Genomic DNA, 17,241 nt, shown 5'->3' with positions numbered 1-17,241 from the left:
CTCAGGAGGCTGAGACAGGAGGATCACTTAAGCCCAGGAGTTTAAGGCTGCTGTGAGCTAGGTTGATGCCACAGCACTCTAGCCTGGGCAATAGAGCAAGACTCTGTCTCTAAAAAAGAAAAGAAGAGGAAGCCATTCTTTTACTACTCAGAATTTTCAAAAATCTAATGATATTGTGGCCATTTTCTGTGGTTATGTGGTCAGAAGGTAGAGGATGAGGATGAGATCAGAGAGTCTGAGAGGATTATGTTCAGCTGAATAAACTCATGAATAGTCTTGGATTTAATCCCTCATTCATGAGCACCTTAGTAAACTCAGAGTCCCAACGGATTGTCTATCAATATTTAATGATCTTAGTAACTCAGACATACACAGTTGGCTCTTGTTCCCTGCCACTTATACTTCAATCCCTGTTTGATAAAGCCTTTACATAAATGCACTTCTCTTGGCATCTGTTTCAGAAGGAAATATCCTATGGCTTTCTGTGAAAGAGGTAAAAAGGATAACTAAGGCTAAAGTACTGTTGGTACTAACTGCATAACCCCTGATAAAGCAAGAATTTTCCAGGGGGCTCTGAATGTATCAGAACTCATGGAATTACCAATGCAAACCAGACCCTGTAAGAAGTGACCTTTTCTTAGTTTCTCCTTTTAAAAAATTCTCAGTCTGTAATATTTTGCTTTTCCTATACTTCATGCCTTGTCTCTAACTTCTCAGATTTGCAAGGATTCCAATTCTTGCCTCATTCCTTCTAGTCAAGGAGCCCTCCCTAGTGGTTCTTATACTAACTGTGTGAAATGTGAAGCTGCTGATCTTCAGGTTCCAGACCTCCTATCACCTGAGAGAATTGACTGTCTAGGGACTTCCTCACTGTTCCAAGTACCAAAGAACTCTACACTCAAATATTTCCTGACTATACTGTCATGACTCCAGTCAAACTGATTTTTTTCTTCCTAAATTTGTTTTATCACTGAGTAGGAAGGGACCTTATTAGGCAAAATTCCCGACATCTATGATAACCAACTGAAAAATGAGAAGGGCATGTTTGCTACTTAAGCCACTACAAGTTAATTGCCAATCTCATCCTAGAAAAGATAGTCTTAAAGAAATCCAGTTTCAAGATACGTGATTTTCCTTGCCAACTAACCATCCATGGTGAGTGAAACTTTTTGAGCCTCGCTTTTTTATTTTTAAAGTTAAAAAATTGTATTCCATATTATCCAAAATCGCTTCATTCTGAAAGTCTGACCATTTAGTAGTATTATATTCTATTATTTCAGTAATTTGGGGGAAAGTTGTCTAGAAATCTGTAATGCATATTATGTGTTTAATCTCTTTTGTCTCTAGTTAATTAAAGTAGCATTTGATGAAGAAGTGAGTCCAGAAGTAGTAGAGATCTTTAAGAAACAACTGATGAAGTTCCGTTACCCTCAGTCTATTTTCAGTACCTTTGCTTTTGCTGCTGGACAAACAACCCCACAAATAATTTTACCAAAACAGAAGGAAAAGAACACTTCTTTTCGGTAAGATGAAAGACAAGTCTCTTAATTTCAGCCCTCCCATAAGTCAGAGGAAGTGACCTATTCTATCCTTTGTGTCAAGGTGTAAGTGATTGCTCTTTTTGTTCGCCATTCTGTCAAGCCCTTTGGGCCAAGGTCATAAAGTTACAGAAGAGCAGCATGGATACATGTAACAAGTTTCAAAAACTTAAAGCTACCAGAGGCTTTGACTATCATGTCCATTCCTCACAATGCATTTTTTAGAATGTAAAATTCTATTTTGTCTTTTTCCCATGTTGATCACTTTTTAAATGCCTTTGAGCAATCCCTTCAGCTTTTATCCATATCCAGACCTAATAGTTTTGCTTTGATCTAGAAACAGGAGCCTTTTTTTGTTTTTCTTTTCTTTTCTTTTTTTTTTATAACTCTTTATTTTGAGCAATTGCAAACTTACAGAAAGTTTACAACAGTAATGCAAAGAATTCCTGTATATCCTTGACCCAGGTTCACCAGTGGTCTCTATTTTGATCCATTTGCTTTATCATTCTCTCTCTCATATATATATTTTTCCCTGAACAATTTGAGTTATATAAAACACCCTTTTATCCTTAAATATATTAATATACATTTTCTAAGAGCAAAGATATTATCTTATATAACCACAGTACAGTAATCAAAACCAGGAAATTTAATTGATATAAAACTCTTACCTAACACAAAGTCTGCATCCAAATTGTGCTAATGATCCTTTATAGCTAAGTTTTTCCCCTGGCCCAGGATCAGGCATTGCATTTGTTTGTCATATTCCTTTAGTATGAACCCTTATTTTCTGATGAAAGTTTTTAGAAATTTATGCTGAAACTTTTAAATTTCAGTTATTACAGATAACAAGTGTTTAAATAATCATCCATCAGCACTAAAATATAGGAATATAATTTCAATTCATTCACTATTAATCATGTAGAATTTGGGTATCTGACAGTACAAATTATATATTAGGGAGAGCTTTGCAGACTTTGGAGAAAAGGCTTTTCCTTTGCCTGAAAGTGGGGTAGATGGGAGATTATAGAAGATTTGAGGCTCCAGACAGTATGTCATTTCTCAGTTGCGTAGCTAGCCACCTTTATTACCTGATAAACAAAGGAGACCATGAATGTCCAGGTGTGATATGCTGAAGCATGACAGTTTCCTAGGGATTTACAGCAGTGAGCCAAGCATCTTGTTTTAGCACTGTTGGGTCACAGAGGAGCCTATGATATTTGTTATCATAGCCTTCAATGGAAGAAACAAAGCTTTGTACAGTATTTTAGGTTTAGAAACTATCAGAAACATGTATGTTTATATTAGTTTCAGAAATATATACCTATATCAAGCCTTCTATATCAGCCGCTTATAAAGCAGAGCAACAGATATAGCAATTTAAAAATTATAAGAATTTCCTTAAGTATGAGAAACAAAGGATATAGCTTTCACTGGGAAACAATTTCAGAAATACCATTGAGTTTAAGTTACACCTGAAGTGAATTTACAATCGGTTTAATTTAAGAGATATCAGTATTTTATGATTCCCAACAGTTATCTAAAACTTGTTTCATAAGCTTCAGGTTTACATTGGGGGTGCCTAAAGACAGGGTCTGGTGAAACCATTTGACAATAAAAGAATTCTTATCACTTTTTACTGAATAGCAAAAAAAACACAAAAAGAGTTCTGTTCTTTTTGGTGGAGAACAACATAATCAGGAACAATCTTACTCAAAATTTCATCTCCATCTGATTAGTTAGGAAATAGGTTGTTTGTTTAATTCTCTGTATTGTAAATACTCTATGCCTCAATTTTCTATCAGCAAGAAAGGGTAAACTGTCTGAATAAATAAAGTATGTGTAAGTCCAAGTGATTTACATCCTAGTTTCCCTTTAATTAAAGCGGATTCTCAAAAGGATACTCCAATTTCTGATTTTTTATTTTTCTCCTCTCAAAAAAGGAATTATTTTTTTTCTATCCCTCAGAAAGTTTACAGATATTTATTTAGAAGCAGGATATCACATATACATAAATATTTAAGAAATAAGTAAAGATGTTATCAATTATAATTGTCATATAATCTCAAAGAAGGGCCAGTGAGTTGGTTGAAAGAGTTTGAATCAATAGAGAAGGGGGCAGGCTGGCTTTCCATGTAGGGGAGGACCTTTACAAGCATGCTTGGTGGGGACAGTGGTATGGGGATAACCAGAGTGAGTCCAGGGTAGGCTTAGATTTGGGATGATAAGTTTGTGTCCCACTTTAGCTTTTCTTGCACTTTTTGCCTACAGCAGTGTCCTGATGGCAGTGGTGTTATATAGGAAATTACTCTACTTCGTATAAAAAGTGATGTAAAGAAGGAGAGGCTTAGCCTGAGCAAGAGTGAGACCCTGTCTCTACTACAAATAGAAAAACTAGCCAGGCGTCGTGGCACACACCTGTAGTCCCAGCTACTAGAGAGGCTGAGGCAGGAGGATCACTTGAGCCCAGGAGTTGGAGGTTGCAGTGAGCCATGATGATGCATGCCACTGTACTCTAGCCTGGGAGATAGAGCAAGACTCTGTCTCAAAAAAAAAAAAAAAGAAGAAGAAGAGGATTAATCAAAGTCCAGACAATACTAGTGGCTGTGGGAATGGAGAAGAAACAATTTGAACCATGTAGGTGTCAAAAATATAAGTGATACTTTCATATTAAATTGACGTTCTTTTTGGTTTTATGACTTATAGCACCTTCTCAAAAACAATTGTGAAAGGTGCCAAAAGAGCAGGGAAAATGACAATTGGGCGGCAGTATTTATTGAAGAGGAGGACAGGGACAATTGTGGAAGAGAGAGTAAATCGTCCTGGATGGAATGAAGAAGATGACATATCTGGTATGTGAGAACTCATTTTTCCTTCATGATTCAACTTTATTATTTCTTATATGAATAAGAATAAAAGACTAAGATGTAGTTGCATTTAAACCTTGACTCACAAAAACCTACATTTCATGAGAAGATTGGAAGCACTTACCAGCTTCTCAGAACTAGAAAAAAAAATTATTTTCCCAATTTTCCATTGTTCAGATAAGATTTTGTTAAATTATACTTTACTAAATACATACAGCTGATTGGCCAGTTTTATGTGGGTCTCATTAAAAGGAGAAAGAAGGAGAGCCTACTGCATAGGCAATTTAGGTATAGGGCAGTCCCCTCTACCTTATTCTTACAGAATAAGAATACCAAATATTCAAAGTTGAAGATTTGGGTTTTTGGTACGAACATTGTTGGTACTCCTAATCAAAATGGGGGACCTAAGGTGAAGGAATTCTTAGGTGAAAAGAAAAAAATACCTCCTCAATATTTAAAAGGATAGAATTTGGGCAGCTAAGATACCTCTTAGTTGGGAAAATAGAGGCAGAAAGTCAGTAACAAAATGTCTTGTTGAGTGATTGTTTCCTATTCTTAACCCAGTATCAAGGATGCTATGGAGTTAACACTACAGAGAATCTGATGTAATGGGAGGCAGAATGTCATTACAGCCTTTTCCTTCTTAGGATCTTAGAATCAATCACTTGCACTTTTTGCCTACATCAGTGTCCTGATGACAATGGTGTTTTATAGGAAATTAATGTACTGCCATATAAAAAGTGATGTTTTTACTACTGCTAATACAACAACTAATAATAATAATAACAACATTTTTAAGAAAAGAAATCTCATCTCTAGAGAGAGCACGGGCTGTTCTCCATTTCAGCTTGCTGGGATAAAGAACCTATGTGGTTTTGTGTGTATGTGTACATGCCCTGAGTGAGAATGTGTACACACAAACTTGCCTCTGGGGGCAATGAAAATACCCATCATCACATTACTGAAGTGTTGGACCCCTGGTCTCCTCATAGTCATATGTAAAGCCATAAAAATATTACTGTTCCCCATCACTATTGACTCTTCCAATGTTTTTATTATTTCATGGAACAAAACCTGTTATTCTATGACAATTATTCCACCAAAAGACCAAATTATATAATGTTCTTTGCTCCTCTGAAAATAAAAGGCCAACACAAAATTGATACCTGAGTACACTGCATTGTGAAGTTAACAAATTGAAAGACAAAGTCTTATATTTAAAGAGACAAGCTGTTGGTTTTCTTCTCCTTTTTTTTTTTTTTTTTTTTTTTTGAGACAGAGTCTCACTTTGTTGCCCGGGCTAGAGTGAGTGCCGTGGCATCAGCCCAGCTCACAGCAACCTCAGACTCCTGGGCTTAAGCGATCCTACTGCCTCAGCCTCCCGAGTAGCTGGGACTACAGGCATGAGCCACCATGCCCGGCTAATTTTTTTGTATATATATTTTTAGTTGGCCAGATAATTTCTTTCTATTTTTAGTAGAGACGGGGTCTCACTCTTGCTCAGGCTGGTCTCGAACTCCTGACCTCGAGCGATCCACCCGCCTCGGCCTCCCAGAGCTAGGATTACAGGCGTGAGCCACCGCGCCCGGCCTCTTCTCCTTTTTTTAATTTTAATGGAAGAAGGCCATATCTTCCCGTTGCACAATAGTACTTTGAGTACATTTCCAAAAACTTTGAAAGCTTGATTTGACTTCTCTTACTTTAAAAATAAATAGGAAAGTAAATTAGGACAGTTTTTAACATGGAATATTTTTTTTAAGTTAGAACATGCAGTACTCAATCAGGAATGTCTTTTAAAAAAAAAATCCTCCCTAAAATACTTGATCTTGAGTAAATTCTTCCACGTCTAAAATCTTAAAGGATTCTGTAACCTGTGATTGCAAAACTGTGAGGGAGTTTCCCATGTCTACAACATCCTCTAACAAAAATATTTCCAGGAAAAAAAGTATAACTTCTTTATATTATACTTCTAAGGAAAGAAAGGTCTTTTTCCTTCTAGTAAATTTCTGGCTAATCTAGAAATTTCTAATAAAAGTTTGTGCTCTGAAAAGTAAACTGAAACCTAGATGATGAGTTTTCTGTATTGATCATGTTAAAGATAAACTTTACTGGCAGATTAGCCTCTGACAAAGTTTGAGTGTTTTTTTAGAGCCCTAAATAGAAATCACTGCAATTGGGCACTAATAAGCAAGCTTGAAGGAAATAGAAAAATATGGGTAATGAATTCAAAATTATATTGTTTTTAAAAATTATTTAAGTGGTACTATTTTCATGATATTTTTTAGTTAAATTACTGATATTTCATTTGTTGACTATTCATAACTGTTTTAACTTGTGTTTATTTGCATATGATTCCTCATAGAAGTTATATGATTTAATTTGTGGTATACATAATACCTATAGCCCTAATATTATAATTATCATTATTATTATATTAATATAACCCTATCTTGGTTTAAGGATCCTCTTGAAAAGGAAGTTTTTAATCCGATACTTTGAGCTAATAATGTTTTCAAAATCTGTCTCTGCCATCAGTTTCAGATGATAGCGAACTCCCCACAAGTACCACCCTGAAAGCCTCCGAGAAGTCTACAATGGAACAGTTAGTGGAAAAAGCTTGTTTCAGAGACTATCAGCGTTTAGGTTTAGGAACTATAAGTGGCAGCTCTTCCCGTTCAAAACCAGAGTATTTCCGAATTACTGCCGCCAACAGGATGTATTCACTCTGCCGAAGGTAAGTCTGTCAGCGGGCTCCAAAAAGAGACCTTTCCTTTCTTCCCATTTAAGTCTTGAATGGGCTGTTTGCATCTCATTGGCATTCTCAGAAGAACAATTACATCACTGAAAAGTACCTATGTTAGGTCAGAGGGAGAAAGGTAAAGTTCCTGTCCCCTTTATGAATTTCCCTTATTTGTCTTTCTCTTCCCAGTTTGCCTCTTTTCTAGCATGCCTGAAGATAACTTGAAAAAAGAATAGGATTTGCCCAGGCAGATGGGAGAGATGAAAGTCTTCATAGGCCAGGGATCCACAAACTCTATAAAGGGCCAGATAGTAAATATTTTCAGTTTGTGAGCCATACAGTCTCATGTTGCAACAACTCAACTCTGCAGCAAAAGCAGCCATAGACAGTAAGGAAAAGAATGGCTGTGGTCAGTTTGGCCCCACAGGCTGTAATTTGCTGACCCAGGTGTAGGCAGGGTTTTCTAATGCTGTCTAATTAGAATATTTTCAAGGGAATATTACTTAACGTAAATGAACACATTTCCTTTTTTCTATTCTTGTCATCTCTCACTGTTTTTCTCTCACTGTTTTTCAAATATGTTAAGCCCTGTTCCATGCTTTACTATATGTAAATATATATTTTCTAAAAACTACATTTTCTCCATCTGCAAGTTTAATCATTTTCATCTCCTGGTAAGTTGTTTTCTTTGCATTTATAAATTCCCGCTTTGATTAAGTAGCTCTGAAAGTGCTTTGTAAATTGTAAGCCTTGTAGATATTCTAGAAAGTTGTCTTAATGTTACTGTTAGTTTCAACTCTGCTATTCTCAAAGAAATATAGATATGTCATTTTAAATGGTAATTTAGGTTTACAAATACCAATGTGAGACTTAAGAAACAAGTTAGGAATATAGTTTGAGATTGTGGCCAAATAAACATTTTGCATGAATGATTGGGACTGAGTATGCAGTATTTTTCTTGGATTCTCTGCCTCTCTAACTATGAAGATAAGTATAAATCATGTCAGGGTATGATGTCCTGCTGTTTGGGAAGCTTGCTATCAAAATTATGTTTGCCAGTAAGAAAACAGATCTCATTTATCATTTCAGTCTGTCAGAAACAAAATACAATTTTAATAATGACTTATTAGAACACTTGTTATACAGAATTTATGGTAGTATAAAATAATATATATTCATTAAGCTATTAGAAGGAAGGAAATGGAATAACAAAAATTCAAAAGAAGTCAAGAAAGGAGAGAAATGGCGACAAAGAACAGATTAAATGAATAGAAAGTAGTAAGAAGGTAGATTTAAATTCATATATATCAGTAATTATATTAATTGTAAATTTGCTAAATACTCCAAAGAAAGAGATTATCAGGGTTTGGGTTTTTTTTTTTTTTTAAATCTTTCTGCTGCTTTTAAGGAACTCATATCTAATATACAAGAATACAAAAAGGTAGAAAATAAAAGGATAGGAAAAATACCATGCAAAACTATCTTTAAAAAAAATTGTCACTATATAAATATCAAGGTAGACTTTAAAGTAAAAGCATTACTAGCAATAAAGAAGGGTGGTTCATAATGACAAAAAGTTCATTTTATACACAGCAATTCATTAAGATCAACAGGAGTTTATTACGGCAATTGGCTTGACATTCACAAATCAGTCAGCCACATTAACAGAATTAAAAAGTGTGTTATATACAGAAAACCATTTTATAAATGTAATGTATGTTTATGGTTTTTATATTTTTATTTTTTCCTATAAATTCTGTATCCTTTGTCACATTTATGATTTTTTTTAAAAAAGGACTCTTAGCAAATTAGAAATAAAGGGTTAGCTCATTAATCTGGTGTCTTAAAGATCGTACAGCAGAAATTACTCATTTTAAAAATAAATAAAATATTGAAAGCTTTTCCTCTGAGATCAGAGCAAGACAAGGATGCCCACTATCACCAGCCCTATTCAGTGTTGTAATAGAGGCAGTGTGAAAAGGCTAGAAAAATAAATAATAAAAGATGTAAAGATTGAAAAGAAAGGAATAAAACCTGAATGTACAGGTAGAAAATCTGAAGGAATATACAGATAAACTTTTAAAATTAATAAATGAATTTGGTGAAGTCACTGGTACAATGTCTTTATGTGATAATTAGTCATATATATACAAAAAATCATTACAAAATGAAATTTTAAAAAGTGATGCTATTTTGGTATTACTTTTATAGCAGCCCTAAAAAACATTAAATACTTAGGAATAAATCTAATGGAAGATGTATAAGACCTCTCTGTGAAATACTTAAAACCATATTGAAGATCATTAAAGATCTAAATATATAGATATTTCATTTTCTCAGATTAGAATACTCAGTAGTCTAAAACTGTAAATTCTCCTGAAATTGATTTATAAAGTCAGTGAAGTCCTAATCAAAATCCCAGCAAAATGTCTATGGAAATTGAAAAGATAATTCTAAGAGTTATATAAAAATGCAGAAGGCCAAGAGTAGTCAAGATAGTCTTACAGAATAGTACTACAGGATATCAAGACTTTTTATAAAGCTACAGTAATTAAGAGTATGAAGTTGGCATAAGGATGTACAAACAGGTTGGTCCTAGTGCAGTGGTGTTTACAACTAATTAATCACAACCAGTTACAGATTCCTTTGTTCCTTCTCCACTCCCACTGCTTCACTTGACCAGCCTTAAAAAAAAAAAAAAAAAAGGATGGACAAACAGACCAATGAAGCAAAATAGGGAACATAGAGACAGCCCAACATATATGGATACTTGATTTAAGATAAAGATAGCACTTAAGAGCAATGGATACAAGATGTATTTTCAATAAATGGTGCTGGGAAAAAGTTAATCTTGAACCCCTACCTTACACCATTCACAAAAATCAATTCCCATTGGTCTGTAGATCTATTTAATCTATAAAAAATTAAAACAATACAGCTTCTAGAAGATAGGAAAATATTTTCATGACCTTGAGGTAGGGAAAGATTTCTTAGGACAGGAAGAACATTATCCATAAAGTAAAAGACTAATTAATTAAGAACTTCTGTACATCAGAAGATATCATTAAGATAGTAAAAAGGCAATAAATGGTGACAGAAGACTTGAACCGGTACTTCACAAAAGAAGATATCCTGGTGGCAAAAAAAAAAAAATCTGAAAAGATGCTCAACTAATAAGTCTTCAGATAAATATAAAGTTCTAGTGAAACTACTATATACCTGCCAAAATGACTGATATTTAAAAGACCAACAATACAAAGTACTATTAGGGATGTCAAGTAGGTGGATTCTCATTTATCCCTAGTGGGACTATAAACTAGTTAAATAACTTTGGAAAATTGTCAGAGAGCATCTACTAAACATTTAAATATCTACTGAACATATTCATGAACAACTACCTAAAAATTCTATTAGGTGGAGTTGAATTTCCAACAGAAATACATATGTGCTCTCAAAAGACATCTGTAAGAATGTTCATAGCAACATTATTCTTAATAATAAAAAACTAGAAGCTACTCAAAATCAACAATGTAAGAATAGATAAATAAATGGTATTATAATCACAAAGTAGAATACTATACAGTAATGAAAATGAACAAACTACAGCTCTATACAGTAACATGAATGGATTTCATAAACATGATATTGAGCAGAAGAAGACAGACACAAAAGAATAAATTCTGTTGGTTCCTTTTATCTAGAATTCAAAAACAGGCAAAACTCATCCATGTTGTTAGCAGTTAGGATAGTGGTATTCTTTAAGGAAGAGGGAGAAATAGTGATTGGGAGGAAATACAAGGAGATCTTGGATGCTTGTAATGGTCAGTTTCTTGACCTAGGTGGTGGTGACATGAGTTTTTTGTATGTGTTAGTTCATTTGTGTTTTGAGCATTTGTATGTGAGTTATACTTTAAAAGTTTACACAGCAGCTTCTGAAGCCCAGTCTCTTAAGGCTCAACTCTGGAGCCCAGAGCTGAAGGCTCTGGGTAGTGGGGTAGGATGGGTGGCAGGGTAATTGGTATCTTTATTACTAAATGAGAATGGTACTGAGAGTAGCTTGTACTGGTGTTCAGGCTCAACACTATTTGCCCCAGGACTAGGGACTGTACAGCTGTCACTCAAGCCCACGTCTGGGAGTAGGAGAGAGCCTTAGATCTTATGTGTAGCACAGCATGGTCTGTTTGGTGCTCATTTCCAGTGGACAGAAGCAACAGCCCACTATAGGGGGCAGGGAATGAAGGAGTGTGCTGGTTCTTTCCCAGTTATTGAAGCAGCTCCTAGAGCCATTAAACATTACTGCCTTACCTAACATACATTATCATTGTGTCTTGAAGCAAGTGGGGAAAAACAGATATTTAAAGTTAGAAATAGAGAGTCCTAATTATAGAATTGCTTTTTCAGTCTTCATGAATGATTATGTTTATAGCTTTGTCTTTTCATCAATTTGTGGTATTAGAAAAATACAGGCCATAACTTCCTAGAGCACCGAAATGTTCGGCTTTCAGAATGCTTCCAAGGTACTATTGGTTAAGTGTGGAAAGTTAATTTGGCATTCACTAAAATAGTTGAAGGTTACAATTTTCGTGACCATAAAGTGGATTTTGTATCCCTTCTCTCAGCACTGGTTTATATCAAGACAAAGGATAAGAAGCTCTGGAAATGTATAGTGGTTATAGTTACACAACATTGTGAATGTACTTAATGCCACTAATTTGTACACTTAAAAAAGGATAACATGGTAAATTTTATGTTAGGTATATTTTACCACAATAAAAAAAGAAACAGGGTTAGTGGTTAGGAAGTTATAAATATGAAATCTCCTTAGTGTAATATTTCTAAATAAGCTAAAGAAATGACTCTAAAAACTGCCTACCTCCTCCTTCCACTTACTAACTATAAAAGAAAATACTCTTGTTATTTTTCCAGCATCATATCCTACAACTTTTTGAGCTAGTATTTTTTAAATAAATATCAACATGTAGTGTTAATAAAACATTTAAACTCATTTTGACATGTGAGCATACTCTTCTCATACCAAAAATCATTTGGTTTTGATTTTTATTACTTTCACCATCTCAAGCAGTCTAATATTGGTGTACTCTATTCTCTGAGTGGTTGACAATTTGACTTGTCGTTCTCATAAAATTAACATTAATCCACTAATCTTACAATCTTTATTTCAAATTGAGGAAAAGTAGTGTATCAGGCAAGGGAAATATTCAGTTCAACAGAGGCCTTTTTAATGATTCTACATAGTATTTTTATTTTCTAAGCTTTTTTAATGATTCTACATAGTATTTTTATTTTCTAAGCTTAGGTTATTTGGCAAAAGTTTGCAGTGTCACTCATTTCAAAAAAGACTACAAATCAATGGGTGAGTTAGCTACTTTCACCATGTAGGGATTTTCTTCTCAACTCCTGAAGAAATGAGAAATTGAAACTATGTTCCACATTTGAAATATATGAATTATATGTCTTGTCCCTTAACCAATATGTATCTGAGTCACAGAAAATTATTATGATATTATGATATTCATATTCTTATATTCTCTCTCTCCCTCTTCCCCTATTTCTTTCCCTTTCTACTCCCCCCACCCGTTCCCCAATCATTCCCTTTCTCCCTTCTATGTCCCTGAAGCTATCCTGGCCTTTTAGTTGTACCTCAAGCTGTACAGGACAGTAGTTTACCGAGAGTAGCCCGCTGCTATCGACACAATCGCCTGCCTGTTGTGTGTTGGAAGAACTCAAGAAGCGGTACTCTGCTCCTCCGATCTGGAGGGTTCCATGGGAAGGGAGTCGTTGGTCTTTTCAAATCTCAGAACTCTCCTCAGGCCGGTAAGCATCTCTCTACAACACAATTATGACCCATTCACTTAAGGGTATTCCTAAAAATAAAAGAAGTAAAATCTTGTGCCTTTTCATCAAGCTGTGTCTCACATATAAACTTTTCCAGTGTCCTACATACAATATATATAGCTAAAACAAGGCTCCACCTTGAATTTGACATCTCACTTAATATGTCTGGTCTGTACTTGGATTTTAATAGAAATTAATATAATGCAGTCTTTGGTTCTAGGCTATTTTTGTTCCAGCAAACCAAAGTATCCACGGATGGAAATTAGACTATGCCAATCTTCCCTTCCTTCTGGGAAGTATCTAAATATACGTATCAGCTTCAGAGGCAAGTAAGCATTCTATCCCATGTGATATGATGTATCTGTTCTCATTCCCACAACACACACACGCGTGCGCGCACACACACTCTCTCTCTCTCTCTCTCTAGCAAATGAATAACCAAAATGCTGCTTTAGGAGCTCTCAAGCAAAGAGTTTTTTAAGAAGGAAAGGAAATAATAGATACTGCTGTCCTGTTTTGTAAGGATATTTGTGAGTACTATGTCTCAGGTCTTGAAGTAGAGAGCTGTATTTTGCTGAGCTTTCTCATAGCTTCTAGTTCGTAATAGATACTCAATGAAATTAAACAATGGACCACTAAGATGTCAGATCCAATTTAGGGATGGCTGCATTCTTTCCCCTTTAGAAATGAGGTAAACTCAAAATCTGTGGCTCAGTAGGTGGAACCATGTGCTTTCTGAGCTCTTCTTTATTCTCATTCATTTCCCTCCTGAAAGTTGGCCAATGTCTGTGATCATTAGGTTGACTGAGGGTAGCACACACATAATGCTATATTATTCCACCTGGCTTGGAGTGTCAGCATTGGTGTAATTGAAGGTAGTTGGGTTTTAATTGTTTCTGCTCTGAGGAATCCTCCCAAGCCACATGGTGGGTATAATACAACACAAGCATGTGTAAGTTAGATAAAATGAGTGAATCATTTCAGGAGCACTGATGAGCAGATCATTAATTTTGAGTGGGAAAAAATTAAAACTTATTCCACTGGTTTCTGAATTTTTTAGTCTAATATAGATTTATTATATTTCATATTGTTGAACTCACACATTTGCTCACATTTTAATAGCTTTAAAATTGGGATGCATCTTACAGTTGAGGTGATCAGAAAGAATAGTGTCATAGTTTAAATGATAGACTTTTTTATTCACAGTACATAAAATAACAATGCATCTTAGAATTGATAGCATCTTAGAGTATACAAAATATAATGGCATCTTAAAGTTGATAAAATATAATATTGCTAATTATTTTCTGTTAAGGTTGTAAGAAAATTTATTGATTTTCCTTCTAGCGAGTCCATCTCTGGTGCCACTTTTAAGTGTCTAGGTCAATGTCAGTGATTCTGTTTTGTTCCACACAAACAAGGCTCTTATTCCCATCAACCCAGAATTGCTGTCACAGTTGTTCCCATCTGTGTATACTTTTTCCTTCTCTTTTAGAAGAACTAGGGAATCTAGCAGTAGTTGTTCCTCTCCTTTCCCCATCTTTCTCTACTCTTCAACAAACCCCTACAAGCTCATGTTCCCTGTTAGCCTGTATGGCAAAATTGGCCTGTGTGGCAGAATTGAGATAAAGTTACTGATATCAGGGAAATTCTCACCTCTATCCATTCTGGGATGTCAAGGGAACCCACTCCGTCCTCCGCTTCCAAACAATAACATGGGCAGTATGGTTGGGGGATATCACCAAGAAGATGTTGTTGGTTAATCTTCATTTTGAGTTGCTTGGGTAATGAGAAGCTACACCTGTGCTTGGAAGGCTAGCCCTGTGCTGGTTTTCTAGACCTGGACTCTTTCTGGGAGGAGGAAATCAAGGAGTAGGTGTGGTGAAACCAGCATCATAGGAGGATTAGCTGTTTAATAGATGCGGGCTTTAAGTGGTGCTGGTTTCTTTATTTGGGTACGGTAACTTGAAGACTATATAGAGAAAGAATAAGAAAAAAAAACATATACATGCATGTGCACACATACACACATGCTTGTTTTATTAACATAGAGATATAGTTTGTTTTATTCAATATCTTTTTCCTTTATAGCTCCTGCCTCCTCTTTGGAATCTTCCAGTAGCATAGAACAAGAAAAGTACTTGCAAGCCTTACTGAATGCAGTTTCTGTCCATCAGAAACTAAGAGGCAACAACACCCTTACTGTTAGGCCAGCCCTTGCTCTATCTCCAGGTAAGATTTGATGATATTTTCTTCTTGACAACTACTATAAAAGGTCAGATCTGTTCCTAGAGTTAGTCTCTTTAGTTATTTGTACTGTTCTTCACCATGACCCTTTTAAACTTTTATCCTGTGGGGCTATAAGTTTAGTTCCTTTTATTTAGAAATCAGGATACCATTATTAATATCTAGTAAATAGTAACTAAATATAGAGCTTCAGTTATTTGCTTTTTAAAAGAGTAATAGGAGAGGAGGTGGGGAACATAAAGTCACTCTTTCTTTCCAGAATCTGTTTTACATAGACAGAATCTGTTTTAAATATGAAGTTGAATGTATAAGTTGGACATCTGTTTATTAAATGTATATTTATTAAAATCATGTCTAAGTTTGAAATTCCCCAAATTTCTGAAGCCTATTATGATTTTCAGTACAGTTTGTTTTCACTAGATCTGGATGAAGCCATTAAGACATGTACTAATATTCTATTTCAGTTATCATGTGATGGAACCCCAAAGGGTTCATGTAGAGGTAACCCTAATGTGTTAGACACAGGAGCATGTGACTTGAGAAGTTGGTCTCTTTGGCTTAATCAGCTATTCGAATTAGCTCAACATAAGCAGAAAGTGGCTTTTCTTGTAAAGTAACACCATGCATGCCTTGCTTCATTTATCATTAAATTCTCTGATTGCACTTGCCAAACCTAACTCCCTATAATCTTGCAAATGTGTGTTATCTCTGGTTAAATAATAACATTGCCTTGTTATCTCTAATAAAGTTTTGGGTACTTAAAAAGTACAATGTTTGGCAGCAATTAGACATGCTACACATGAAGATAACTTTTTGTCATTTGAGTAATGTTTAACCCAAACGACATGGTTTTTGTTCTTCTTTTTGGCTGACTTTAGGGACTGAAAGGAGGACTTCAAGAATGTCCACTGTGCTTAAGCAGGTAGTGCCAGGACATTTGGATGTAAACCCATCCAATAGCTTTGCTCGAGGAGGTTAGTAAGATTGATTTTATAACTGAGCACTGATACAAGCTTAAAAGCAGAAAAATTTTTCTAGATAGCTGGTATTTTAAATCAACTAATTATGGTTCAGATTGTTCTTAATTACCCTTTTCTAAATGAATGATTAAATTACAGATGAGTTTAGCTTCATGAGACAAGGAGTATGATAACTGCTGATGTCTTACATATTGATAAGTTGGGGAGCATTAGGAGGGGAGGGGAGTTTGTCTAAATGATGAGTCAGCCCTGGGAGTACTCCATGATGCTCCAGGTTTGCAGGGTAGAAAGACTGATCACAAAAGTACAAACAGCTAAGGGGAAGTGATTCCAGACCCGAGATTGTGCTTCCAAAGCCCATTATTTTTGTTCCTGTCCTCTGAAATACTAGTTTGGAGAATAAGATAGAATAATATCCAGATAGCTGCTGGCATGAGGAAACAGAGAAAGGCTAAGTATTAGCTCTTTCAAGCTCCAAAAGATGGTCCACTTTGGTCTCTGGAAGTTTATGTGAGATTCTTTAATTCTGCAGAGGAAATTCCAAACCAGATATCTTGATTATAAAGTCCTACTGCTTTACAATGGAGTCACAGAATCTTAGACTCTTCCTCTCACTCTCATATAATGCTGAATCCCCTTGAAAACGTAGTTAAGTGGGTGATCTTGGTTCTGCTTGAACATCATAATGGGAAACTCATTTCTTCCTAAAAATAGTCCCCTGCATTTGTAAGCAACTCTATTTGCTAGAAAGTTCTTACATCGATCTAAAAATCTATCACCATGTAACTTTTACATGTCAATCCTATCCTTGCCCTCTGAAGTTAGAAACTAAGTGTAATCTCCTACACTAAAGCCTTTCTGATTTAAAAACTGTTCTCAGGTTTTCTGTCTAAGAATTTTAGTTAACTGTAAATATCCCCAACTCAAATAGTTGTAGTATACTCACCATCCTTATTATGCTTTGGACACTATGTAGAATTGAACCCAGCACGCTAGGTGTTCATGTAGCCTAA

The 17,241-nt window shown here is 35.2% G+C and overlaps 1 protein-coding gene across 2 annotated transcripts in view; it reads left to right on the top strand.

Annotated features, from left to right (window-relative positions):
- The window catches only part of SBF2 (SET binding factor 2), a 397,036-nt gene that overhangs the window by 333,679 nt on the left and 46,116 nt on the right, over positions 1–17,241 (top strand). Inside the window, exons 24-29 of one of the 2 annotated variants that reach the window (XM_045557500.1) lie at positions 1,348–1,523; positions 4,245–4,390; positions 6,941–7,139; positions 12,784–12,980; positions 15,093–15,233; positions 16,127–16,222. In XM_045557500.1, coding sequence (XP_045413456.1) covers positions 1,348–1,523; positions 4,245–4,390; positions 6,941–7,139; positions 12,784–12,980; positions 15,093–15,233; positions 16,127–16,222 — 955 coding nt within the window. The remainder of the gene's footprint in view (positions 1–1,347; positions 1,524–4,244; positions 4,391–6,940; positions 7,140–12,783; positions 12,981–15,092; positions 15,234–16,126; positions 16,223–17,241) is intronic. The other variant, XM_045557501.1, reaches the window with a different exon arrangement.

This window comes from Lemur catta, chromosome 7 (genome assembly GCF_020740605.2).
Source record: "Lemur catta isolate mLemCat1 chromosome 7, mLemCat1.pri, whole genome shotgun sequence".
Lineage (NCBI taxonomy): Eukaryota > Metazoa > Chordata > Mammalia > Primates > Lemuridae > Lemur > Lemur catta.
Note: the sequence above shows the minus strand (reverse complement) of the source record. Positions and strands in the feature narration are given on the sequence as shown.